Source organism: Tachysurus fulvidraco, chromosome 17 (genome assembly GCF_022655615.1).
Source record: "Tachysurus fulvidraco isolate hzauxx_2018 chromosome 17, HZAU_PFXX_2.0, whole genome shotgun sequence".
In the NCBI taxonomy this organism is placed as follows: domain Eukaryota; kingdom Metazoa; phylum Chordata; class Actinopteri; order Siluriformes; family Bagridae; genus Tachysurus; species Tachysurus fulvidraco.
In genome coordinates, this window is record NC_062534.1 from 18,124,635 (window position 1) to 18,151,808 (window position 27,174).

Sequence of the window (27,174 nt, forward strand, 5' to 3'; positions counted from 1 at the left end):
TGAATCCTCTCACTGGTGAATCATTAACCTGTCTCTCTACCTCTGCCCCTCCCTCAACCCACCCCCGACATCCACTCGCAGGCGACTGAACGACAATGAAATCTTATCGCTGGACACCATGGGGGCCTTTAAGAAGCTCCCAAACCTTCGGAAGATGTACGTCCCTATTCATTTTCACTTTAAGAGCTGGAGTGGTTGGGGAATGAGGGGGATATGGGCTTGTCATTTGGGACATCTGGCTGTGAGTTTTATGTCAATAACTTTATGCATGATAAGCCATGTAGGCGACGTGGAAAAAGAAAGCAACAGAATATTGGGTCGAAATGGGCAAAGGCGCAGTGGGATTTATTGTTTGGCAATATTTGCCACCCACTCTGGAGATGGGAAAAGCGGTGGTCTCTCGGAAAAAGGACCAGTGATTTATCAGGCATGAAATTGCTTACGTTATAGTGCAGTCAAACTCATTACAAATAGGAGGCATCTAAAATTTCCCCTCCTCACATTTTACTGAAGTACAGATTGCAATCAGCTAGTGAATCACTAGAACACAGCTGAGATAGTGTGTTGCCAGACGTCATAAACGTGCGCTTAAGAAGCCATTAAATTAGATTCTAACTTGTGATTATGAGTAAAGAACATGGCAAATGTGTAGAACTTTTAAAAATAATTAACATGACATGCTGTCATATAATCCCAAAGCTGCTCGTATTTTAGTGAAGTCCAAATGGAAATGTGGGAGACATGAAGCCAGAACAGATAAAACTGGTTGACTGGTTTATGTTGATATTTTTCAGGTATGAAGTCTGATGCATGATGAATTCTGTTTGTTGTTTCATTCCAGAAACCTGAGTAACAATAAGCTGCGGGAGGTTCGGGAGGGTGTGTTTGATGGTGCCGGAGGTGTCCTTGAGCTTCTGCTCACTGGAAACAAGCTACAGGCTGTTCAAGGTCGCATGTTCAGAGGCCTGAGTGGCCTAAAAACCCTGTGAGTCAAGTACCAGCTTCCCAATATCCCTTCCTGTCCTTGGGGAAAGGCTTTGGTTCAGTACAACACACAAAATAACATTCAGGTTTACTAATCTGTAAATTGTCCAAGCCTTGAATACAAACATAAATGTCAGTGAAATATAGAATCTAGTCCTTTTCTTTTTTAGAATCTAAAGATCTAAAGAGAATTTTGAACACAGCAAAGCAGATCCTTGGTTCTTGTCATAAGCATCACACTGTACCATCAAAGATGCTAAAATAATGTGTCTTCTGGAGCCTGGGATTTCAGAATGGCCTTGCTAAGCTCTGCTGTCTACCTAATTAGCCAAATTGGAGAGAGAGGAGTGTGTAGGAGCAAATGAATGGAATCATGGTTCAGCAGTATTGAATTTCCTGGCTTTTAAATCCCAGGAACATGATGCCTAAATTGAGTTTGCCTGTCTTAGGTCCCTGTTTGTCAGGATCTAATGCGGAATTTGCTGCTTTCACATTTGCGTCCCAACAGTTTCTGGTTTGCATTTAGCCCATTTGTGCAGCTGGACTTCTTTTAGAGGATCTGATTACTTTGACCAGTTTTTTTTTTCACCACACACATACTGTATGCACACACACACATACACACACACACACACGTTATATACTGTATACAGTATATAACGTGTGTGTGTACGTGTATACATAAAGTATACACGTACACACACACACACACACATAGTACATGTAATTTTATTTGTGGTTTATTTGCTAGATGCAAATAAATGTCAATCAGCATCCCTGGTAGTCCTCATATTTAAAATCTCCAAGTTCCAATCGTGGAACTTTGGTGACACCTTACATGTAAAAATTGAATATTAAACTTTCACTGAGAAATTATTGAAATCTCAGACTGCTATAGTGTGAATATGGTCACTGCGGCAGTTTTAATGCCAACACAGCAGAGACGAAAATCTCATCAGGAATTTTACGCCACTGTTTAACATGTTAGAGGTGATATATTACATCATAAAATATAAGTTCCAATCATGTTCCAGTATGCAAATGAATCCCAGGCAAAATGCTGCATGTCGTCCTTTAATGAGGAGAAGGGTGTATAGAGTGTTTTTTAATACTGTAATAAAAGTTATTAAAGTCTAATTTTGACCCCATGGTGTGTGTGTGTGTGTGTGTGTGTGTGTGTGTGTGTGTGTGTGTGTGTGTGTGTGTGTGTGTGTGTGTGTGTGTGTGTGTGTGTGTGTGTGTGTGTTTTCCTGCAGCATGCTGAGGAGCAACCAGATCACTTGTGTGGACAACACCACCTTCACAGGCCTCAGCTCTGTTCGTCTACTGTCTCTCTATGATAATTCCATCTCTACTATCGTCCCGGGAGCTTTCTCCACTCTGCACTCCCTCTCTACCATGTGAGTGGTACACAAACACACAAATGATACACACCATAATGACACTGAGGGATTTGAAATTTTTCGATACTTTCATAGCCCAGCTACAAATGTTAAATCAGGAGCTTGTATGTAGGTCATTTGTTAACCAATTACTGGTTAGATGTTAACATGTGCTCCTTCAGGTTTTACTGCCGTTATGATGCAGTGATGAAGTGATTCATGTATCAGTCAATCTTTGTTCATTCAGGCTGGGAGTCAGTTCTCTCCGTTGCGGTTGGTGGTATGTAGCCTTCAGGCAGCTCTGAGTTAAGAGCTGGAGTTTTTCTGCACACAGGAAGTCAAACGCAGCCCCAATCACACTGCAATTATAATCTCATAGCATGTGGTGCAATCAGAGTGTGCTGTACTTCTCTTTTTGCATTATTGTTTGCAGATGCCTTTCAAAATTCTGAGGTTGTTTTCTTGGTCACTAACAGCTTTCACTCCAACATCTGATGTCAGTATTTGGGTTTGGCTTCCTTCAGGCATGACGAACAACATGAACTGGAGATGCTTTTTTTTCCTGCTAGAAAACAAGTTCAAATATCGTACCGATGGCGTCCAGAACATTTCGGTACTATATTATTATAAGCTCATAAGATTATGAAACATTAACGTGCCAGCATCTTTGTCATCGCTAAAATTACAATGGATAACCTGTAGCCAACATATTGTTGTTGGTTAGAAGTGTCAGGATTGGTTTTGAATTAAGCTTTAATACTTTTTTGGGACATGTTTAAAGAGATGAGGGGCTTGAAAAGTACAGAAGGTACAGTACATAAGGAAAATAAAGGAATAGTTCATTAAAAACAAACATAAATAAAATTTCAGGTTCAGTATAAAATCCGACCGTTATGTTCGGCATCGTATTTTTTCTAATACGCATACATAATGTACAAGTTACTGTGAGTCATTTCCTTTTGATTATTTGAACAAGTACAGCCATATTTAAAAATTCTGTTTTGTTTAGAAAATAAGGGGGCAGGTTTTTACAGTTCCCTAAACAGCAAACTAAAGTTAAAACCAATACCAGGCTTTATCAAGAAAGACTTCAGCCACCCAAAGGTTATTGGACCCCAGAACAATTTTGGATTGTTTCCTGGTTGTTTGGAACATTTTCTTTATGGAAATATAATGATAGAGAACATTCTCATAACTATTAAATAACCATACAGTAACATGCAGTGGCTTGTAACAGAATGTGCCCCAAATGTTCTAGTAACCTGTTAGTAATCCTTTGGTGAAACCCAATTTTTATAGTCCCCAGAATGTTAAGGAAAACATTTCTTAGCCAAAATAGAACATTTCCAGAAACAAAAGCTAAGCTGCTCATTCTGTTTGTGATTCTTATTTGAGCTTTCTCTGAAGATAATGAACCTATTTGATGCTTTGTTGTTCACGGAGCACCATGTGAATAATTAAAGGCAAACACATGGTGGGCCTGCTTGGGTATTAACTTGTGCTGCTGCCTGCAAGCCCTCACGCGTATGTTAGCAGTGCACTGGAAGGTCAGCTCACTTAATTAATCCGTGCTGTAGGGTAGTGCAGAACAACAGCTCTCAGATGCACCATTTGCTGCTTGTGAATAAAGTGGCTCCACGGCAGCACAAGTGAGTTGGCTACAGTTGAAGTTCGGGACGTTTTTAACACTGCATCAGTCAGCCAGGCTCCCCACATACTGCCTCGCTGACTCATGGCCAGTGATGCCTTCAGCTGCAGGCAAAACGTTTATGATTTAGGTATTCCTCCATTAGATGAGCTTTTGGAGCTCTGAGAGGACCTATGAAAAATGGGTCAGTATCTCGATCCTGAATGCTCCACTCTTGTGGTCCATTTAACAGACCAGTGGCTGCAGGTTAAAGCCTGGCTCAGCTCAGTTGTAGTAAAAATGTGTTGTGAAATTATGTTTGTGTCTTATGATATGTTTAAAGGGGGGAGTTGAGGGTGTTGTCGTGCAGTGCAGCAGTAAATTATTAGTTACTACAATTGTTACGGACAGTAATCCTAGTCTTATATAAAACATTACTAGTGTAATCAGTGCAAAACAAAATCAGCTCATGTCAAATTATAATATGCAAAGCAAAAAAAAGTGCAAGAATTGGCATAAACTCAATTAAGTTAAGAGCACGATGGTCCACCATACTTCCTGTTTCCTGGGATCAGCTCGGGTTTCTTTCAAAATGTGAGTTTGATATAAACTAAATTGCACCTGGCTGTGAATGTATATATGTGTGAGCCTGGCATCCTATCATTGTTGTATTCCCACCTCAATCTCCTGGGATAGATTCATGGATTCACCATGACTCTGACCAGGTGAAAGTGTCTAGCGAATAAACAAATTAGTGATTAAATGTGCCCTCAGTGATGATTCAGTTCTCCTAATTATCCAACAGCAATCAATAAAACATCCAATAAAACCTCTTGTTTCTGCATGTCAGAGGTGCTGTACCTCAAGAAGAAAAAAGAGGACGGCATCCTACATCGAACCAAATAAGTGAAGGACGCATAAGTGAACACCTATTACAGTACAGTAGCATTCAGGTGTCTAAGCTTAAGCATGTGTTTAGGAGGGAATTATTTCGTTCAATTTGAATTTTGCAAATCTAAAAATGACTGGCTACCGTTCATGGCTATGAACTGTCCATGGTACCAATAGAAGGTGGCTGATGAAAGTCAGTTTTTTTCTACAGTAACTTGCTGTCCAACCCATACGTGTGTGACTGTCACTTGGCATGGCTGGGCCAGTGGCTGAAGAAAACCAGGGTGGTGAGCGGAAACCCCAGATGCCAGAAGCCGGCCTTCCTGAAGGAAATCCCCATACAGGATGTGGCTGCGCCTGACTTCACCTGTGATGGTACGCAGCTATACCGTTATTCCACACGCTTATTATGCCTTGTTCATGAGTCTGATGATGTACCTATTCATCAGATTTCATTTTACTGTGTACACATACATCAATACATTCTTTCATGAACGAACCAACCATTTACATCGCCTGCACTCAAGTTCTCGGGGGTCACAACCCAAACCACATGGCAGCACTTAATGAATCTGGGCTTGCTGAACTCTCCTCAGCTCAGTCATTATGAGTCACCTACACTCTGCTTAGCATTACACATGTCTTCCTATCGAGTCATGCTAGTTTGATCAGAACAGACCGTGCTTCTGGTCACTCCTCTGGGCCATGGATCACTCCACACTCCATCTCAGAACGGTTCCTTCACATTAGGAATACCCTAGATGCTGTTCAGGATGGGTATAAATCACACACGTCCCCTTCCCAGCACGGAAAGGGCATCGGGAGTGCAAATCAGACCACAGGACCCCTTCATTATCAGGCTTTAGCCAGCTTTTAGAGGCAAGTAGCGGCCATTTCCCTACAGACACTAAGGGAGAACCGCTGTCCCGCTGCGCCACTGTAAATTTTAACAGAGAAAAAGGAAATGTGGTTTGGCTTCTGTCTGGCCAGAGTCTCAGCTAGAGTCAGACCTCACCGCCAAAGCCCGAGTGTTCTGGGGAGAGCAGTTCTTTTGCTGTTTAAGAGCTTCAGGGAATAGCCGACACAGATGTAGGCAGCAGAACACTTTGAACTGAAGGGGTTCAAAGGGAGGGAGCTCACTAAGAAAGTAAGAGGGCCATTAGTTAGCACAACGCTTGTGTTCCAAGCTGGCTTTTTGTATTTGGCTGTTTTTTCTCCTCAGAATTCACTGGGAAGACTGCTGCACTTTTCTATGGGGCCTAGCAAGAGAGAGGCGATTAAGTGGGTCACTAAGTTTTTCATTGTGTACCTGCTTCACCAAAAAAATTCATTATCACACTGATTTTTGAAGTAGCTAAAATTTAACAGAAGCTAAATTTACTTGCAGTTCAGGGAAACCCAATCAATAGAGTAAAATGAGACTTAATGTCCGTCTGGCGTAGTGGCTGATAAAGAATTGCATCTCTCTCTCTTTCTCTCTCCCCCACTCTCTCTCTCTCTCTCTCTCACTCTCTCTCTCTCTCTCCTCAGTCCTCACCTAGGCTGTTATTCTTGGAGCAAACCTCAACCTCCTTTATCTCACTTTAATGTCTTAATTTCTTGTTTCTTTTTAATCTGGAAAGCTATTCAGTTCCTTTGCAGATAGCATCTCTCAAGCCGGGAAGCTGCGAGGCCCGGCCGAGGAAAATTGAGAAACAACGGCCAAGAACAATATTTAGTGGACGATCTTTAACTCCTGTGTGTCGTGTCCCTTATTAGGCACAAGTGTTTCTGGTGCTGATTGTCAGATATCTGCAAGAAAAAAGACTGTTTTGGCAAGAGTGCCACTCAAATCAGTTTTGGGCCAGTTAACATCTCACACACACGCAGACACACACACATACACATTCTGTTCTGTTCTTTGTCTCCGTCCTTTTTTAGTCCTCTTTAAAGTATTTATGAATGTCTATATTAAACCCAGCGATGCTGGCTCAATTTTTCTCTTGCGTGTGAGATATCTCGGTAAAAGAAGCATTAAAAATTAAAGTATCTCTAAGGATATGTTCAGACAGGCAGCTCACAATTTTGTTGGCATACAGGATGTTAGGAGGAAAGATTTTTTTGTAATATGACTTCCAAGAAAACACATGAAATCAGAGTTTTTCCAATCAAGTCACATTTGTTTAAGAAAACAGATATTTGGAAATATGACTCGGTCAAATCAGATTTGGTATTTTTTTCCTGTCATTTGTTGCACAGCTCTTCTCTTGATGTTGGAAATTTGCCACTAGGAAAAAAAAGGCAGGAAGCGAGAAAACCTCTAAAAACTTTTTCACTTTTTATTGCTTCTTATTAATGTTTAAAAAAATGATGTAGAATGTAAATCTCCATGTTGGCCACTAGCTAACTTGCTAAAAGTGTGTTTTTGTAATGACAGAATTACTGCGTTTATACTTGAAACCTCTTTCTTCAGTATGAATTCTCTGGAAAATTATACAATTTGTTTTATACTATTAGAAATTTACATATACATTTCCAGCATCTGACAGACGCCTTTATCCAAAGCGATGTACAGAGTGCTTTTAAGTCTCTAACGATGAATACATTAACACTGGTTCACTAGGTTACAGACTTAATCTGTCAGGGCTTTATTTTATTTTTATTTTTTTTAAATATACACATAAGCAAACAGGGGAAGAAGTTGGACGAAAAAATTGAGACAGATGTTTGTTTGTTTTTTAAATCAAAGAAATAGACTTAAATTCTGATATAACACTCCTAGCTACTTTAACTGTCATTTTTTCGGTGGTGTGTGTGTTCCGAATCTGACGTCACATATGGCTAGTTTGAGCTTTTTGAAAACTCCAGAGTTCCCAACTGGTAATTATGCGTCTAGCAAAGACGTGAATGCTTTTTTACAAGGCAGAGGTTTGTAATTACTGTAATTCCAAATGCACAGTAACTTTCGCCTTGTAACATGTTAGATTCAGGAGAAGCATTAAGGTCCTTGTGCAATGGTTTATTACACAATGTCTAAACTCTTAAACACAATCCAGATGATTATCGAGTATCAGAATCCGACAGGGATCCTTCAAGGCACAGACAGAAAACAGGCAGAAACAGGATTAATGCTCAGAATTTAAAGGCCGGAAATGGAGGCAAGAGTTTGTGTGGATATGTACATGATGCATATGATGCTCTTTTATCATCCAAGAACTGGAAGCCTGTGTAAAATTGGAACAATTTCAATTCAATTTAATTCAATGTATTTGTTTAACAATTGACATTGTCTCTAAGCAACTTTACAGAAGCCTAGAAACAGAATTAAAAATTAAAAGTAAAGTTTAAAACGAAGTTACTATTTATCTCTAACATTTATCCCTAATAAGCATGCCAGAGCCAACAAGCGAAAAAACCCTAAGATTATGTGAGGAAGAAACCTTGGGTGGATCCAGGTTCAGAAGGGAACCCATCCTCATTTGGGTGACACTGGATAATAATAATAATAAGAATAGTAAGAATAATAATAATGATGCAATGGCAATTCAGATGGTGTGACAGTCTCCAAGAGGTTTTATCCACAGCAATCCCATGTACTGAAGATCTAGTGCTTGCCCTCTTTTGGCAGGGAGAGGTTTATCCTGGGGCAGCTGTGACACCTGCATTACTCTGCATACACACCAGCATCATTACTGTGGAAAAGGAACTGCTGCTATATTCTGAACACCCAAGTCAAGTGTAAACAAAACCAGTATGTCTGCCTCTGTTTGCCTGTCTCACTCTTTCTGTCGGTTTTCTTTCCAGGTATAGAGGAGAACGTGTGTTTGCCATCAGTCCCTCGCTGTCCAGATCCTTGCACATGCTCAGACACAGTGGTGCGCTGCAGTAACCGCGGACTGCGCTCTCTGCCCAAGGGCATCCCCAAGGACACCACAGAGCTGTGAGTTGCTGTCCCTCTCCTCTCTGAGTTGTTTTTGTCGCACCTTTCCTTTTGGTCATCTTTTTTTATTTGTTTCTAAAATATTTTTTCAAATTCCAACCCACAGCATACCTCATAGGTATTGAGCCCCATTAGTTAGAATGAGGTGCCTCAAGCACTGCAATTTTCCTTTTTCTCCTGAGGCATTACCACATCGTCAGGTCCAAACAATGTCCGTTCCTGCTCCGGCCGTGCTCTTGGCCCTTGCAGAGACAGTGACAGAGTGCTGGGTTAGGAGACACAGGCATTTTCCATTCCTCTTCTCACAAAGAGTTAGAGAGCAAAACAGAAAGCTAGAGGGGAAAAAAGACAGTGGCATGAGAGCAAGAGATGAGAAAGGAGCATGAGAGATGTTTCCATAGAATGTATATGTTTCATTCAGATATTCAAAAGATTTTTTCTACTATAAAACAAAATATTTGATTTAGTTTGTTTGAACATAATGAACTATCTATGGCACATGCTGACAAACCACTGACACTTGCTGCACTACACACATCAGCCAACATGTGATCTGCTGTCAGCGGTATGAGTTTTACTAGATGTAGTGAATTGGTATATGTGGATAAACACTTTAAGTATTATGAACTTATAGGAAGCACTGATGAAACTGAGCAAGATAAAAATGCAGCCCTGTGTCTCTCTGACTTATATCTCTCTGATGTATATCTCTCTGTGTTATATCTCTGTCCTGTATCTCTCTCTTATATCTCTCTGTCCTGTAACTCTCTGTATTATATCTTTCTGTGTTATATCTCTCTGTTATAGCTTTCTGTCTTATATCTCTATGTGTTATATCTCTGTCCTGTATCTCTCTCTCTTATCTCTCTGTCCTGTAACTCTATGTATTATATCTTTCTGACTTATATCTCTCTCTGTGTTATATCTCTGTCCTGTATCTCTCTCTCTTATATCTCTCTGTTCTGTAACTCTCTGTATTATATCTTTCTGTCTTATATCTCTCTGTTATATCTCTGTCTTGTATCTCTCTCTTATATCTTTCTGTCCTGTAACTCTCTGTCCTGTAACTCTCTGTATTATATCTCTCTGCCATGTAACTTTTTGTGTTATATCTCTCTGTGCTGTATCTCTGTGCTATATCTTTCTGTCCTGAGTCTGCCTGTCCTGTATCTCTCTGTACTAGATCTCTCTGCTCTGTACTGTATGTCTCTGTTATATCTCCCCATACTGTATCTCTGTATGATATCCCTCTGCCCTGTATCTCTCTGTGTTATATCTTTCTGCCCTGTATCTCTCTGTTATCTCTCTCTGCCCTGTATCTCTCTGTGTTATATCTCTCTGTCCTGTATCTCTCTGCCCTGTAAAACTCTGTCCTGTATCTCTCTGCCCTGTATCTCTCTGTGTTATATCTCTCTGCCCTGTATCTCTCTGTGTTATATCTCTCTGTCTTGTATCTCTCTGTCCTGTATCTCTCTGTGTTATATCTTTCTGCCCTGTATCTCTCTGTGTTATATCTCTTGCCCTGTATCTCTCTGTGTTATAACTCTCTGTCCTGTAACTCTCTGTATTATATCTCTCTGCCATGTAACTTTTTGTGTTATATCTCTCTGTGCTGTATCTCTGTGCTATATCTTTCTGTCCTGAGTCTGCCTGTCCTGTATCTCTCTGTACTAGATCTCTCTGCTCTGTACTGTATGTCTCTGTTATATCTCCCCATACTGTATCTCTGTATGATATCCCTCTGCCCTGTATCTCTCTGTGTTATATCTTTCTGCCCTGTATCTCTCTGTTATCTCTCTCTGCCCTGTATCTCTCTGTGTTATATCTCTCTGTCCTGTATCTCTCTGCCCTGTATCTCTCTGTCCTGTATCTCTCTGCCCTGTATCTCTCTGTGTTATATCTCTCTGCCCTGTATCTCTCTGTGTTATATCTCTCTGTCTTGTATCTCTCTGTCCTGTATCTCTCTGTGTTATATCTTTCTGCCCTGTATCTCTCTGTGTTATATCTCTTGCCCTGTATCTCTCTGTGTTATATCTCTCTGTCCTGTATCTCTCTGCCCTGTATCTCTCTGTCCTGTATCTCTCTGCCCTGTATCTCTCTGTGTTATATCTCTCTGCCCTGTATCTCTCTGTGTTATATCTTTCTGCCCTGTATCTCTCTGTGTTATATCTCTCTGTATCTTATCTCCTTGTTCTGTATCTCTCTGTGTTATATCTCTCTGTTCTGCATCTCTCTATATATAGCTTGAAAGTGTGAATTAAAAATGTGAATGTATTGAAATATCTGAATATACATTATTTGAGTCCTAGAGTGAAAGGTGTGGATGCAGTGTTGTGTAAAATCATGCTCGTGTTGTATCCCTCAGGTATCTGGAAGGAAACCTGCTCACCTCAGTGCCCAAGGAGCTGAGCATTCTGAAACAGTTACTGCTGGTGTGCGTATTTAAAACTCTTTCCATAGCTGAACTTTATGAGCAACATGAGTGTAATCAAATTTTTAACAATGTCTAACATAGCAGGATTTGTCATTGTTATTTCCAATTTGTGTGTGTGTGTCTATGTGTGTGTGTGTGTGTGTGTGTGTGTGTGTGTGTGTACCCACAGGGACCTGAGTAACAACAGTATCGGCTCTCTGACACCTTTCATCTTCAACAATATGACTCAGCTCTCCACTCTGTGAGTGTGCCATCTGACACACATCGCTAACAAAAAGCAAAGCAGTTTGTGTATCAAACAGTGTGACTTTTGAGTGTGTGTGTGTGTGTGTGTGTGTGTGTGTGTGTGTGTGTGTGTGTGTGTGTGTGTGTGTGTGTGTGTGTGTGTGAGGACTTGAAGGACTTTGTGTAATATATTCCTCTCTTTCTCTCATTTCTATGTCTCTGCAGCATCCTGAGTTATAATCAGATCCGCTGTGTACCGGTGCATGCGTTCAATGGACTGCGATCACTTCGTCTGCTGTAAGTTTCTTTCTGATGCTACCTGAGGCAGACACACACACAAAAACACACGCACACACAGAAACACACACCCCCTAGGGCCAGCTACTGCCCCACAGCAGGCCTTATTAACTCCACTTTAAGAGGTGGTTGTGAAACAGAGCAGGTTTCAGAGGTAAATTGAGTTTCTGGCCTCAGCAGGTTCTCTCCTTTATACATGGAAGAAGAGAGCAATTGTTTTTCCTTCCTTCTCCATTTTCACCTCTCATAAGCTGTGGTCCGGAGGTTATCAAAACTCATTAAAGGAATCCTCAAGTCTAACTTAACTTACACTCGATCTCTCTGCACCATGCTTGTAGTAGTTTTTAAAATATGTGACTTAATAATCATCGCTCACACAAATTACTTCTATAGTTTAATTTAAAAACTCCTCTGATGAATATATAAACCTTTTCCATACATTTTTATCACCACCACAACTGCTCTCAGACGTGTAAACAATTTTCCATCATTTTACTCAGACCAAGAAAGCATAAATATATTTTTTGGTGCTATTGGCAAATACACGACACATACTGTGAATACACATTAAGTTTAAAATCAAGCTGGACTATTTCTTAAAACCCTGATACTCTGTTCTGCTAGGCTGACAAGAAACCACCCCTGTAGTTAAACTCGAGTCAGCTTTGTCAGCCAGCCAGCCAGCCGTCACTCTCACTTGTTAATTTCCCAGAATGCCCCTGGGGCAGCAGTGACATGGCTTCATTGGTGCGGTGCTGTCCGGTCACAGGGTCTGATTGCTGTTAGACTGACACCAGACCCCTGTGTGTGTGTGTGTGTGTGTGTGTGTGTGTGTGTGTGTGTGTGTGTGTGTGTGTGTGTGTGTGTGTGTGTGTGTGTATGTGTGTGTGTGTGTAGGAGAAGGACTGATCACAAAATACAATACATTCCAAGAATCGTCAGTGCTCACTTAGTTTCCACAGACAAAATGGCCTCATTTAGAGCTAATTGCTGCTGCAACATCCTTCCTTTCTTCTTTCTAGTTGCTTAAACAATGCGACCCTCATGCACTTGTGTTCAATTCCGCCTTTCTTCTCTTCCAGGACTCTCCACGGAAACGACCTTTCAACTATTCCAGAGGGAGCCTTCAACCACTTGACGTCTCTGTCTCATCTGTGAGTGCATGTGATCTTCATCTCTTTCTGTCTCTCCTTATTAATGACAGACTCCCAGCATCATCCATAATCACTCACCTATTTAACATCTATAGAAGATTGCCTTCGTAACCAGGTGCGACATTGAGAGAGGAGAGAGAGAGAAAGAAAGATTTTTTTTTTTTTTTTTTTTTTTTTAATAGAGCTGCCCTGTGCTCAACTCCCAGAGCCTGGGCCTCACAGGAAATCTTTGTAAATTTTATTACAGCTAAAAAGCATCCATCAGTGAGTTCTTATGCTTCTTTTTTCTTTCTTCTTCTTCTTCCTTCTCCGGCTGAAGTTGCTTTAGTGCTGCAATGAAAAGAACTGTCACAAAAGGTTCCTTTTGGAGAATAAGGGTCCTCTGATTCATTAAAGACAGAATGGAAGGAAGTGCTGCTTTAGTACATGAAGAGGCCTTTGTGTACTTATGCAGGATGTTCAAGTGGGTGTGTGGGTGTGTGTAAGACTAAAGTTTTGAGCATTCTTTCATGATAAACTCCACTTTTCCGGTCTGCATGGCAAATCCTCTCTCCTCACTGCTGATGGCACCTGGCTCATGAAGCATTTTGTGTATAAACATTATTTCGTGGAAATGGCTACAGATAGAGACATGGCTAGAAGGCACAGTGGTATAACAGGCAGGTCAGGGTCATGGTGGTTACAATGATTAGTAAACATTTTATTATAGAACCACGTAGTATAAAAACAGGTACAATTCGTGTGTGTGTGTGTGTGTGTGTGTGTGTGTGTGTGTGTGTGTGTGTGTGTGTGTGTGTGTTCCTCAGGGCTCTGGGAGCAAACCCACTATACTGTGACTGTGAGCTTCGCTGGCTCTCTCAGTGGGTCAAAGCTGGTTTTAAGGAGCCTGGCATTGCTCGCTGTACTGGACCGCCTGACATGGCTGACCGTCTGCTTCTGACTACACCCCTCAATCGCTTCCTGTGCAACGGTGAAACTCTTTTAACGTTTTTCAATTGACTTTTTTTCAGTATACTGTATGTCCTCCACCGTGTCTCTGTCAGCTAAACGCTCCCAGGTTTTCAATCTCAAGCCCTTAAAAGCCAGTTAGAAGTGTTGAGGGATTAGGGAAGTGATTTGAGATTAAGCAAGAGATTAAAGGGATTTTTATATATTTGGAAGGTTCGGGACTTTAGTGACGCCCTTCTGTTATCCGATTTTTGTGTCCACTTCTTAATGTCACCGTCTCAGTGACTCGAGCGCATACTCGATTTGCGTGTGTGGAATTAATCATGGGATGACAAGAGCACTTTAAAAATGTATGATTTCCAACCTGATTTTTCTGTCACAGTGAAAAATCACACAGTGTGAATGAATTCATTGGGCTTGTGCTGATATTCTCCGATTTAGTGCCATTAGACAAATAAAGTAAAACATATACCTCTAATAGGAGGATGGCACAAGATTACACGCAATTTAGGAGACAGACACGGAAGTTTTAATGCTAATGGTGAAACATGAACTAAACTTAATAGAGGATCCACAAAATATCCTTATTACCTGAGCTCACTTTGAAGGACGTTTGTGTTTCCCCAGTTTCTGCATGAACATTTTTCATCTTCTTCATTTCGATGCAAGATATATACTGTATTTATCTGTGTATGTGACATACAAACTTGAATCTTGTAGAACACAGCAATTTCATTTAATACCAAGTCTATCATTAGAGGATCTTTATCATGTAATCTGACACGGGGGGGGGCACGAATTCACACACTTTGTTTGGATCACTGTGTAATAAAATAAAGGCTTTTATATAAGAACCTGTCAAATAGTTGTACCAGCTATTTATATGGAATAAAGTTGCATTTGCAGAATATCAGATGGACAGTATGTTGGCATTAGTATTGACTTCACTGGGGTAGGATCAAAATTGTTGACAAATAAGTCATAGCCACACCCTTGACACTAAATTTGTCTTTTGTGCACTGATCTCTCTCTCTCTCTCTCTCTCTCTCTCTCTCTCTCTCTCTCTCTCTCTCTCTCTCTCTCTCTCTCTCTCTCTCTCTCTAACAGGTCCTGTTGATCTGAATATGATGTCCAAGTGCGCCCCCTGTCGGGCCAACCCATGCCAGAACAACGGCACATGCGTTAGTGATGTCACAGGTTCCTATCACTGCACCTGTCCTTTTGGCTACAAGGTGAAAGATGGTTTTGTCCTCCCACAAGAACACACACACACACACACACCAACACACACTCACAATGCAAATACCTGTGCAATTCATTCCTACCCAGACATACACCCCCTTCCTGAGTTTATTGTACATCGCCTGTTTGAGTTATGCATATCATTACAAGAGCGCACGAAACGAAGCTTGTATCATCAATCTTCTTGAGTTTGCTCGATATATTGGAATCTCCTCTGCTCATGCATGCACAATGCTCAGCGAGTGATCAATGGGGAAACGCAAAGGCGTCCAAGACTGCAGATTTAGAGTCCTAGTCAGGATGTGCTTACAGCTATATTACACATCGTGCTGTTCGGTGTGATTATGAATATTGTGACAGATGACAGATGAGTCATGAAACTGATGAAGTGTAAGATGAGTTGTAGGATAAAGACCAAACAGCAGTGAGAAAATAATAACCATTGCACCTAATCTGCTACGGAGTTGCGTGATAACGTTTGTTTGATATTAACTGAAACGAAGAATAAAGACAAACTGACAGGATTTATAAGAAATATTCATGTCATTTCGGATGTTTTCCACACTATACTGGATAAGCCTGTATGCCTAAATATGGCTGAATCTGTTCATCAAAGTAAGAACAAGTTTGTTGAGCTTTTATATTAATAATATTAGCATAATTAGATACTACACTAAGCTTAATAATGGATTTTGTTTATCAAATTAGGACACAGAACCTCACACCTTCAGGGTCTCCCATATTCTTCTTTTGTCACTGTGGAGTCTCCCATGTTCTTCCTGTGTCAGTGTGGCGTCTCCCATATTCTTCCTGTGTCAGTGTGGCGTCTCCCATGTTCTTCCTGTGTCAGTGTGGCGTCTCCCATGTTCTTCCTGTGTCAGTGTGGCGTCTCCCATGTTCTTCCTGTGTCAGTGTGGCGTCTCCCATGTTCTTCCTGTGTCAGTGTGGCGTCTCCCATATTCTTCCTGTGTCAGTGTGGAGTCTCCCATATTCTTCCTGTGTCAGTGTGGAATCTCCCATGTTCTTCCTCTGTCAGTGTGGAGTCTCCCATATTCTTCCTGTGTCATTGTGGAGTGTCCCATATTCTTCCTGTTTCAGTGTGGAGTCTCCCATGTTCTTCCTGGTTTGTCTGGAGTCTTCCCTGTTCTTATGGCTGTGTTATATCTCTCTGTCCTTACTGGGTCTCCTAAGTTCTTCCCAGGATTGTGATGGTATCCTTAGGCCTCTCTGGTTTCCTCCCACTTCCCAAAAATATCTTAAGAGATGCACTGGCTACACTAAATTGATATTTGGTATGGAAGTGTCTATGTCGGTTGCCCTGCAGTTAACTGGTATGCAATCTCTGCTCCAGAACTTCTGTGTCTCTGACCAGGATAAAGCTGTACTGAAAATGAAGGAATTATTGAATGAGGAAACCATGAACTGTGATCACAATTAAAATACAATTAGTCGGGCAGTATTGTATTGGGCAGAGAGTGTGTATGTGTGTGTGTGTGTGTGTGTGTGTGTGTGTGTGTGTGTGTGTGTGTGTGTGTGGTGTCTTTTGATTGGTTATGGGATTCCTGTCACTGTCCGTCTGCAGTTGAACATATCTTGACCTTTAAAACGCAAAAAAAAAAAAGGCTTCTCTTTTAATTAAAATGGCTTCACCCAAGGTTAAACAGGTGTGCGCGCGCATGGGCAAGTGTGTGTGTGTGTGTGTGTGTGTGTGTGTGTGTGTGTGTGTGTGTGTGTGTTGTCAAGCTCTCTTCCATTTTGACAGCCTTCTTTTCTCCACATTGATTAAAACACAGGAAGCGAATCAAACGCAAGCACATCTAGAGGTGACAAAAAAAAACAATGACTAAACAGTAGCTGTGAGTGGTAAAAAGGAAGTAAGCAAAAAATACGGGGATTTTTTATTTTAAATCAGAACTAGGCAACAGCATTGGAGTGCTAAATGGATCTGAACACATTATTCTGCTTTTTTTCTGTTTGGGCCAGGATGTGGGAAGGAGAAACCCAAGCCAGACATTTGTACTGACAGTGTAAGAGCTTCTGTTACACCCATTTCAGAAGAGTCTAACACAATAAAGCATGTTCCAGCTGCTAGTAATTCCTCTAGAGAAATATAAAATGGATTGTATTTACTGCCAGTTTAGTCTTAGTGTCTCTTTCTGACCTCTGGGTCTGAACGTACGAGCGTGTGAGGAACGTGTGTGTGAAGTTCCAGAACCACTGATTTCACCTGTAATTCTGCCAAAAGCCACACATCACGTCATTACATACATGGCTCATCGCTTTCACAAAACTAAGCTGGGTTTGTGCTGGAGTTTCTGATCATGACTTTTTCTACACCTAGTCGTTATATGTGATAAACCTTTTCGCCAGTACACCGGCTTTCAGATATCGATTAATCAGACATTTTTAATCAGTAAATAGAAATGAATTATTTTATATCGCCTTAAGTCTGGTATAAAATGAATCAGGACACTTTGGCTTTCAGTGTGAGACATTTTTACTTCTGCTGGAGAAGAACAGTATTTTAGTGATTGCAGATAATGCATTCAAATTTTTGATACTTATTAAAAAAAACACCCGGGGCATCTCATAGACAAGAGGTTTGATGTGATTATTTACTTTGAAGATGGAAACTAAGAAAAAACTAAGCATTTGTTATTTATTTTTTTTAACTTTACTGTGAAAGTATTGCTTCTTGTAGGTTAGGTAAAAAGTGCAATACTCATAAAAGAGTGTCTACTTTCATCAAAGACATGCAAAGCATCCAAAACACGGGCACGACTATGTTGTTCCATAACTCTGCATGACTACATGATCTATAAGATCAGATTAAAAAGAGTGATCGAAACCTGTCTTAGCTGCACGTTTTTATAATTCAGACTCTTTTGTATTCTTCCAATCAGCCGTCTCATAAAGTAAAAGCATTTATTGCACAAAGGAACACTCAAATATATTATATTTAGAATAGGTATATTAAAGATTTTTTTTAGTATTATTTGTATAGCTGCTAAATATTCTTTGTCTTTTTTCTGCTATCTAAGGGACGGAACTGTGAGATCCCCATGAACGCCTGCCTGAGTCAACCCTGCATCAACGGGGGCACGTGTCACCTCTCACCTGGTCAGGATGGTCACTACAGGTACACACTGCGCTCTCACCCGCTCACCCCGGTCAGGCTCAGTGTCATTTTACGTCACAGATGTCATCTCCTTTCTGTGAATTGTTATGTTTTTAAACTCGCTGACAGAACTACAACTCAACACATTAAGTTTCAACACTGTTTGCCAGGTGTGCTTTAATAGCTAAGAGCCAGACAGATTTTTTTAATGTCCCAGTAAACATTCTGACGTCGGACACTCTCTGCCTCCTAAATCACCTCGTAACATTTTAAACACACGCAGCTTTGCCCTTTCCATTCGATTACTGAGTGGCCTCAGCTTCTGCGTCCAGGCAGGCAACAAATAAGCCTCCGCGTCAGGTTCCACTTGACATTACAAAAAACAGCAATGAAGCGGCTGCGGTGAGCCATTTGGATAGAGTGGGGTCAGGGTGCGTGTTTGTGGCGTGGGTGGATGTCAGTGATGGGGAGTGAGTATGATATATCGGCTCCATCCGAGACGCTGCCCTTTGAGCTAGAGCCGTCTCAGAAATCTGGAAGTCTGAGTGGTGTGCGGTGGGGAGGGGTTGGGGTGGAGGTGCCTGGGTGGCACCAAGGAGCATTTGAGCTGGTTACTGGGTGAGATAAGTGTTGCTGGATTTTCATGACAAGTTTCCATGGAGACAGGGCTTTATCAAACACTGCGCTTCCTCCCTAGCCTCAGTCACCAATGGTGCCAAGCCACAACATACAGTAGGGCTCAAAAGGGAACCTTAAAGTACCCTTAAACATGTCATTTTAAACCATTAAAAGCTATCTGTGTAGAATAATAAACTGTTAAATGTGTTTTAATGCCTATCATTAACAAAGCCAGGTTCTACGAATATCCATTTATAAGCAAATTGATAATGGCACCATATTCTCCATCATCCCAAATAACTAACCGTGTTAGTAAAGCTGCTCTCATTCATTACAGAGAAGCATGAAATTCTGTTGCAGTATCTGAATCTCTGAATGGAACGGAATATCGAAATGATTTTGCACTGTTTTGTTCTTAGCAGTTCACGTAAAAGTTTGCCAAAATATGTTTCTCCTACAAATCAAATTAGAAAATCAATTAATAAAATATTCCTTTAATAATCAATTTAATAATAATTCCTTATTATTCCTAATTCTGAACCCCTTGAAAGGGGTAAGTTTGTGAATATTTAGCCGTCAGAAATAACCGTATAAGAAAAAATCTGTAGACTTAACGTTCAAACTCCGCTTGATAAATTATTACAGAGAATTAATGCTGTAGTTATTGACACATTCATTTTAACTAATGTTGGAAATGATGTTAATTAAAAATGTAAAGCGTTAGCAAAACATCATATTTACTGACCGCTACAGCAATCATAGGTTTTATTAGTTAAGATTCTGTATTAGCTCCGTGTTTGAGGATCATCCGAGTGCTTCAGTGTCACTAAGGTTTAAAAAAAATTAAGTGGTGTGTTAACGTGATTAAATGCATAAATTCTGTGTTGCTCTAACACAATACCACCAGAGATAACAGCAGCATATCTGTGTTTCGGTCCCGCTCCAGCTGTGTGTGTCTGCCTGGTTTCGAGGGCGAGAAGTGTGAGGTGAACCCTGATGACTGTGAAGACAATGACTGCGAGAATAACTCTACCTGCGTGGATGGCATCAACAACTACACCTGTGTCTGCCCTTCCAACTACAGAGGTACTGTCCAAAACCGCTTCAGTGCACCACACTGTAATGGCTTACAGTCGTTAGAGCCAGCACACACACACACACACACACACACACACACACACACACACACCACAGGATTTAGCAATAAGACACCAGGTGCTACTTTGAGCTCAAATCCTATTCAGTGGAATTACATTGTTCAAAGAGTACAGTTCCTCCTGGCGTTATTGCTTTCTTAGCTTTTTTTTTTTACCGCTTCAGGGCTATAACCCTATCATTGTTTATTCATTGGCACCTTATACACTTACGGTTGCTTTGAATTACTACGAAAAACTGTAAGAGGGTAATGTGTGAAGGAGAAGCAAGAGTGTGACAGGCGTCCTGACTCAGCGATGTTAGAGTAAAGGCTGTTGCTTGTGTACTGCAGGACTGAGAGGAGTAAGAGTAAAGATGCAGCTGTTTTCAGCAAGCCCTGTTATTACTCACAGGAAGTCTAATTGTATCCTCCTCTGGGAGAGGGTAGAGCATGTGTGTGTGTGCGTATGTGTGTGTGTGTGTGTGTGTGTGTGTGTGTGTGTGTGTGTGTGTGTGTGTGTGTGTGTGTGTGTGTGTGCGCGTGTGTGTGTGTGTGTGTGTGTATGTGTTTTATGCCCACTGTAGTACCAGCTCTGGACTGAAAGCCAAAACTAGGCTTTGCCCTACACACAGCTGTGTATAAAGCCGAGCGGTTGACGAGAAGGGAAGCCCCAAAACAGGTCCACAAATAGAACTCCTGTAAACAGTTTTCCTCTTCCTCAGTCACACTCCTGTGTAAAGTAAACTCGTTCTTTTACTCAGATACACTCCAGGTTTTGTTTTTTTTATTATTATTTTAGGTGCTTTTAAACCATTTGAAGCATTTGATCTGTTTGAATGGTGTATTTTCAACCTTGCTGTGATTCATTAAAGCAGGTGAGAACACAGAATAACACTCTGGTACAAAACAAAGCAGGACCACTCGTGTGTCAGTGTGAACTCGAACGCGGGATATTGCGGTGAGAAAATGTGGTAAAGCCAGCATCAACCCAACTGCACCACGTGAAGCAAATATGCCATGTGTTTTGGATTGGGTGCAGCAGTTTTGTTTGGTCCCCTGGGGTGCAAAATGAGACAATTGAAAGAGCTGATAGAAACAGAGAAGAAATAATAAATGCTGGATGCAATAAACAAAATGTTTTAAGTAGTCTCCTGTGCTCTTATTTATCTTATTGCCACAGCTTTGGTTTAGTTCCCAGGAAGGGAACCAATCCAGCCACTGAGGGGTTAACTCTCAGTACCCATCCCAAGCCTGGATAACATAGGAGGGTTGTGTCAGGAGGAGCATCCAGCATAAAACCTGCACCAAATGGAAATATGTGGATCAACTGATTCACTGTGGTGACCACAAACAGGTAGCAGCCAAAAGATAACAACAAGGGTTTTAGAATTAGCAAATCGTTTATTTAGTGGTAATGCTTCAGCAAATTCAAACTCCTGACTAAGCTTTTTTACAGAAAGTTATGTGTTTTCATCACTGTATGTCAATTATTATCACTTTAAGAGCCAACAAAAGAGCAAATAACTGAAGAAGATGCCTTTATTTGTCACATATTCCAGGGGTCAGGCTATTCTACATATATAGTACAGCCCTCCTGGAGCAGAGAGGGTTAAGGGCCTTGCTTAAGGGCCCCACAGTGGCACTATGTCAGTGCAGGAAATAGATTCTCCACACTTTTGATTAACAACCGAGGGCCTTAACCGTTTGAGCCATCATTATTCTGGATGTAAAGGCACATACTGTGTGTAACGCTTTTTTCCAAAATCTGATGACTTGTCATCAAGTACAGTAACGATCCAGAGAGCTGGAGTAAAGAATCATCTGAAGTGTTGCTATTCAGAAGAGGTCATCAATAGTCAAGAGAAGGTGTAGGACACTGGAGGAAAATATCAAACCATAGACACAATGTCCTCTTCTATTTCTTTTAATATAATCTCTATCCACTGCATCTGTCATGTATAGCCATTAAGCATGGATAACTTTAAATCAAGAAGCTTTTATTATCCTTTCAACCATATGTAGCTGTCGGCAGTACACAGTGAAATCAAACAATACTTCTGCAGAACCATGGTGCTACATAAAACGACATAAAGCTTCATAAAACTACACCAAGCTAAGGACTTAAGTCCTAGCCACATAAAGTGCAACAAAAAAGACAGTACAAACAGACAATACATTTACGGCATTTAGCAGACACCCTTATCCAGGGTGACTTGCAACTGAGCGTTAAGGGCCTTGCTCAGGGGCCCAGCAGTGGCAGCTTGGTGGACCTGGGGTTTGAACCCATGACCTTCTGATCAGTAGCCCGACACCTTAAACACTGAGCTACGTAACAATATGAGACAAAACACTCAAAGTACACAACTTATCGCTGACCAGTGTGCATACTGTATTATAAAGTACTTTGTGCAACTAGAGCAATTGTAAACATATACAAACTTATGTTGTAACTTATGTTGGCTTATTTACTGTTTTCCTGAAGGTTTTAAGGCACATTAGACAGAAAATGAGCTACCTATACGCTACATTGATTCTGTAGTTAGTTCTTCTCCGAAAGAATAAATTAAACAGGTTTAATTTAAGAGTAATATTAATAATACATTTACAAATAATAGGCTACAAATGTTAAGTTAAAGTATTAAGCTAGAGTTGTACTTTAATCATAATACACTTACACAAAAATGACTATTCTGCACAAAAGATCTTGACATCTGTGTGTGTTTCAAGTTACTGGCATACGTTCCTACAAATGTGAATCGTTTTGGACAAATTCGAACAAATTGTATGGTTTATGAGTGTTTTAATGTGTATGACAATAACAATACAGTGTTTTGGTTCTATCCTTCAGTACTTCATGCCTTCGCTGATCTCGTTTCTGCAGCTCTGGTTTTGTGTTGCTTCTGTTTAGTTTAGCACTATAGTGATCTCTCCACATCCTATTGGATCTTAAATGCCCTTCAGTTTTACCATGTAGATTTGATTAAAAAGCCACAGCCGCAGCCGTTTGCCAGGCTGCGGGTGCAGATGCTGAGCTGGGTAGAGGAAACAGTGGGCCACAGAAGGCTGCACATGTTTAACTGCATCTCCACTCAACAACCAGTCAAAGCCCCAGAGTCAGATGGGGCAGGGTGGTGGGAGGGTGGGGGTGTTTGAGGAAGCAGGCCAGGAGCCTACATCTGTTTCCATGTGTGTGCTACATTTGTATTGCTACACTATAAAACAGTTAGACCCTCAAGTAGATGGTGGTAGAACAGAGGGCTGTGTGTGTGTGTGTCTGTGTGTGTGTGTGTGTGTGTGTGTGTGTGTGTGTGTGTGTGTGTGTGTGTGTGTGAGAGAGAGAGAGAGAGAGAGAGAGAGAGAGAGAGAGAGAGGGAGAGAAAGAGAGAGAGGATGTCCAGCAGCAGGTTCAGGGATAAAGAATTCTAAAAGGAATGATTTAGTGCTCTCAAAAGGGTCCTGGAGCATTGAAGCTTACTTTTCACACACACACACACACACACACACACACACACACACACACACACACACACACACACACACACACACACACACACACATACATACACACACTTCAGATTGACTGTGGTTAGTGATGCTCTATTAAGTCAAAAAATGTCAGTAGACCTCCAGGGACTCGTCAAACACAAGGATGACCCTTTCTCCACGCAACTGCTAGCTAAATTTTACTATCGCAGTTTGAGCTGTTTAGCATGTGATACAGCTGTGACATCTGCACAGGTAGGTGGTACAGAGCTTTGATCTATCTGTGTATGTGTTTTTGTGCATTAGGAGACCTGTGTGAAGAGGTGGTGGACCCCTGCCTGCCTGGGTTTGACCCCTGCCAGCATGACTCCAAGTGTGTGCCTCTCAGTAAGGGTTACAGGTACGTGTGTCCTCTTCAGGGCTGAAAGGTCAGAGCTCAGAGGGTTTGAGCTTTGTTTTGGAACTCTGAAAGCACATGATATGCCTGACATGGATTGCAGCTTGTCCACTACATGTGCTGTGTGTGTACGTTGTAGGTGTGAGTGTTTGCCAGGCTACGTGGGGCAGCACTGTGAGCAGGACTACAATGACTGTCTGGAGAACAAGTGTCAGCATGGCGCCGAGTGTGTGGACGCCATCAACGGGTACACATGTGTCTGCAAGGATGGTTTCAGGTAAGTCGGTGCATATTTACATATACGCATGTACTTGAACACCTGGGGTGTGTCAGGGGTTTAGTATACGAAAGGATTAATTAATGAATCCATTCGTAATCAATAACCACTTTATCCACGATTAATTCTGACTCTATTCTTGGAATAGAAAAAAAGGGGAAAACACCCTGAAGGAGATGATAGTTAATCACAGGCCAAGATGCACACAAGGATTCACACAAAGTTTACAACTAGGGGACAATCAATCACTCAATCAGTCATTCAGTCAGTCAGTCAGTGTCTTGTCTTGTCTTGAGCCAGGTCACTGCCTACACGTTATTATAAATCTTCTCGCTGTGCTCATCTTGGGTTCTTCTAGGCTTTTCTTCTATATTCCAGAAACATGAATGTATAAATGTTAATGGTTTGGCTACTCTAAATAGGCCCTAGGTATAAATATGTGTAGGCCCATTCAGGGTGTATTCCCACCTCCTGTCCTGCGTTCCTGGAATAGACTCTGGTTCCAAAATAATCTTGACCACGACAAAGTGGTTACAGAAGATGAATAAATGAACTTTTATTTATAAGACGATCTAATTATAGAAATGTGTATAACGTATGTTATAAATGGCAAGTATTTATGTAGATGCCTTTTCCCACATTAAAGCAAAACAACAGCCAGGAAAGTTTTAAAACCATCTTTAGGTGACTAAAAGGAGAACACAGCATCTTAAACTGGGAAAGAAAAAAATGATAAGCAAATAAGAATAATAATTCAGATAAGCAAATATTATGAGAGTTCAAAAGTTCTGACAGCCTTGACACATGGGCGTAATTCATGGCCGTATGTTGAAGTACATATTCACTCAAACACACAAACACACCCCAGGCTCCTGAGCTACAGATGGTGCTTTATTATATGGCACTAGGCTGTCTCATCCGAGCCGAACGGCAGATGAATCTCCATGTGGCTAATTATAGTGCTATAAGTGTGGGACCGCCTTGTGGATCTGAGTGATCATGTGTGTTTTTTGTGTGTGTTTGTGTGCGTGTTGGTATTTGTTGTGTGCTAAACATGTGTACGTGTGTATACGTGTGTGTGTCGGATGCTATCTGTGCCAGTGAGCAGAAGGATGGCACAACTCATCAGTTTCTGAAAGTCTTGGTATCTCTTGTGCATGTTGTTACTGCAGCAGCCAGATGAACAATAGCTCTTTCACTGCAGCGGCTGGTAATTAAGTGTTAGCGGCTTGGGCTCTGCATTAATTCGACTTACCACCCACGCTGGCGCTGTATCAATATTATCACATGATTTTCATCTTAGTAACAAAAGCGTCTGCTTAATCTATGAAAGAGATTAGAAGCAAAAAAAATTCCACTGCTCAGCTTTCTAGAAAATTTTCGACGATCCGATCAACAGCTTTGTTCAAACTTGTTTGAATGTTTATACAGTATGTATTTGCTTTTCTTTTCTCCTTCCATGTTTAGTGGGCTGTTCTGTGAAAACCCTCCTCCCATGATCCTGCTCCAGAAGACGAGCCCATGTGATCAATCGGACTGTCAGAACGGAGCTCAGTGTCTTCTGATCGAAGGTGAACCTCTGTGCCGCTGTCTGCCCGGCTTCTTCGGAAACAAGTGCCAGAAGATGCTCACAGCCCACTTTCTCGGGAAAGACACGTACATAGAGCTACCCGGGTCTACTATCCGTCCTTCCACTCATATATCCCTGCAGGTACGACCCACATCTCTAAAGCACTTATTCGAAACAGATATCAGGGCAGCATGTTTGTATCTCTTTCCTGAGATACACCAACCCATCTTTGGTTTATCTAATCTAATCTTCATAAAGCAGGTGTGTTAGATACGCAGGCCAGTAAATATTCAGAAGCAGCTACAGGCACTCAGACGGTCCTTCCCAATCACCCAGCTTCCGGTTTTGTCTACAGTTTTCTACTGCACATTCAATCAAAAGAAACTGGATCCTGTAAGATTTTGTATTCTGCTCTCAGCATTTCGCAGACACTCTCATCCAGAGAGATTTACATTTATGTACACAGCAGTTAAGGTTTTAGGGCCTTACTCAAGGGCCCAGTAATGGCAGCTTGGCAGCAAAATAATCTCACAACCATTCGATCTGTAATCCAAAATCTTAACCACCGAACTTCAACTGCCAACATATTTTCCACTAATTTGAGAGAAACTGGAACAGTCGCAGTGATGACGTGTGTAATGATGTCAACGTTAAGAGCAAAACAACTGAAATAACTTGTGAGCTACACAAAATAGTGAATGAAAAGGCTTGTCGATGAAGAGTTTTTACATTTCATCACCAACAGGGCTAAACATCAACACTGTTTTTACCCAAAGTTATTTGTTGTTGTTGATTTCAATCTTAAACTTGAACTGGTGGCCAATAGAAAAGCACAATTCCTCTTCCTTTACTTTGTAAGGACCTATCAAAATAGCAAGTCATGCATGGATAATATCCTACTGATACCTTTCTCAGAGATTTGCAATCTGCCTTAGTATATGGATCAACATTTTTACAATCTAATCAAGCTGGTAAGCCGATATTCTTGTGGGATTTCTTTGATGTCATACGTCTTCTAATTGACCTTATAAATCTGAAGCATTGGTTTCAACTGGGTCTGAAAGCAAATCTAGAATGAAAACCTGCACCCACACCGGCTCTTTCCGGATAAGATTGCATAACGCTGGTTTAGTTACTAGAATAAAATGTTTCCCTGCAGCTACATAGTTTAGTTACAAAGTCTTAATACTAATTCAAGTCCCTGAAATGATTTGTGAGTTGAATTTGATGTTTGAACTTCCCAGTGTTTGGAATAGATTGGAATAGACTCCTATAGACATGATGAAAAGGCTTGTTGATGGATTTTTAAATTTTATCATCACTGATAAAAATCTAGGGGACACGGTGGTTTAGTGGTTAGCACGTTCGCCTCACACCTCCAGGGTTGGGGGTTCGATTCCCGCCTCCGCCTTGTGTGTGTGGAGTTTACATGTTCTCCCCGTGCCTCGGGGGTTTCCTCCGGGTACTCCGGTT

General features: G+C 41.1%; 1 protein-coding gene across 1 annotated transcript in view; it reads left to right on the top strand.

The window, feature by feature from the left end:
- Positions 1-27,174, top strand: part of slit3 (slit homolog 3 (Drosophila)) — a 165,484-nt gene that overhangs the window by 125,515 nt on the left and 12,795 nt on the right. The window contains exons 16-31 of the mRNA XM_027135848.2: positions 82-156; positions 842-985; positions 2,241-2,384; positions 5,096-5,259; positions 8,668-8,803; positions 11,169-11,237; positions 11,407-11,478; positions 11,688-11,759; positions 12,842-12,913; positions 13,720-13,883; positions 14,969-15,093; positions 18,145-18,242; positions 19,786-19,925; positions 23,764-23,857; positions 23,994-24,131; positions 25,599-25,842. Of these exons, the coding sequence (XP_026991649.2) occupies positions 82-156; positions 842-985; positions 2,241-2,384; positions 5,096-5,259; positions 8,668-8,803; positions 11,169-11,237; positions 11,407-11,478; positions 11,688-11,759; positions 12,842-12,913; positions 13,720-13,883; positions 14,969-15,093; positions 18,145-18,242; positions 19,786-19,925; positions 23,764-23,857; positions 23,994-24,131; positions 25,599-25,842 (1,951 nt within the window). The remainder of the gene's footprint in view (positions 1-81; positions 157-841; positions 986-2,240; positions 2,385-5,095; positions 5,260-8,667; positions 8,804-11,168; positions 11,238-11,406; positions 11,479-11,687; positions 11,760-12,841; positions 12,914-13,719; positions 13,884-14,968; positions 15,094-18,144; positions 18,243-19,785; positions 19,926-23,763; positions 23,858-23,993; positions 24,132-25,598; positions 25,843-27,174) is intronic.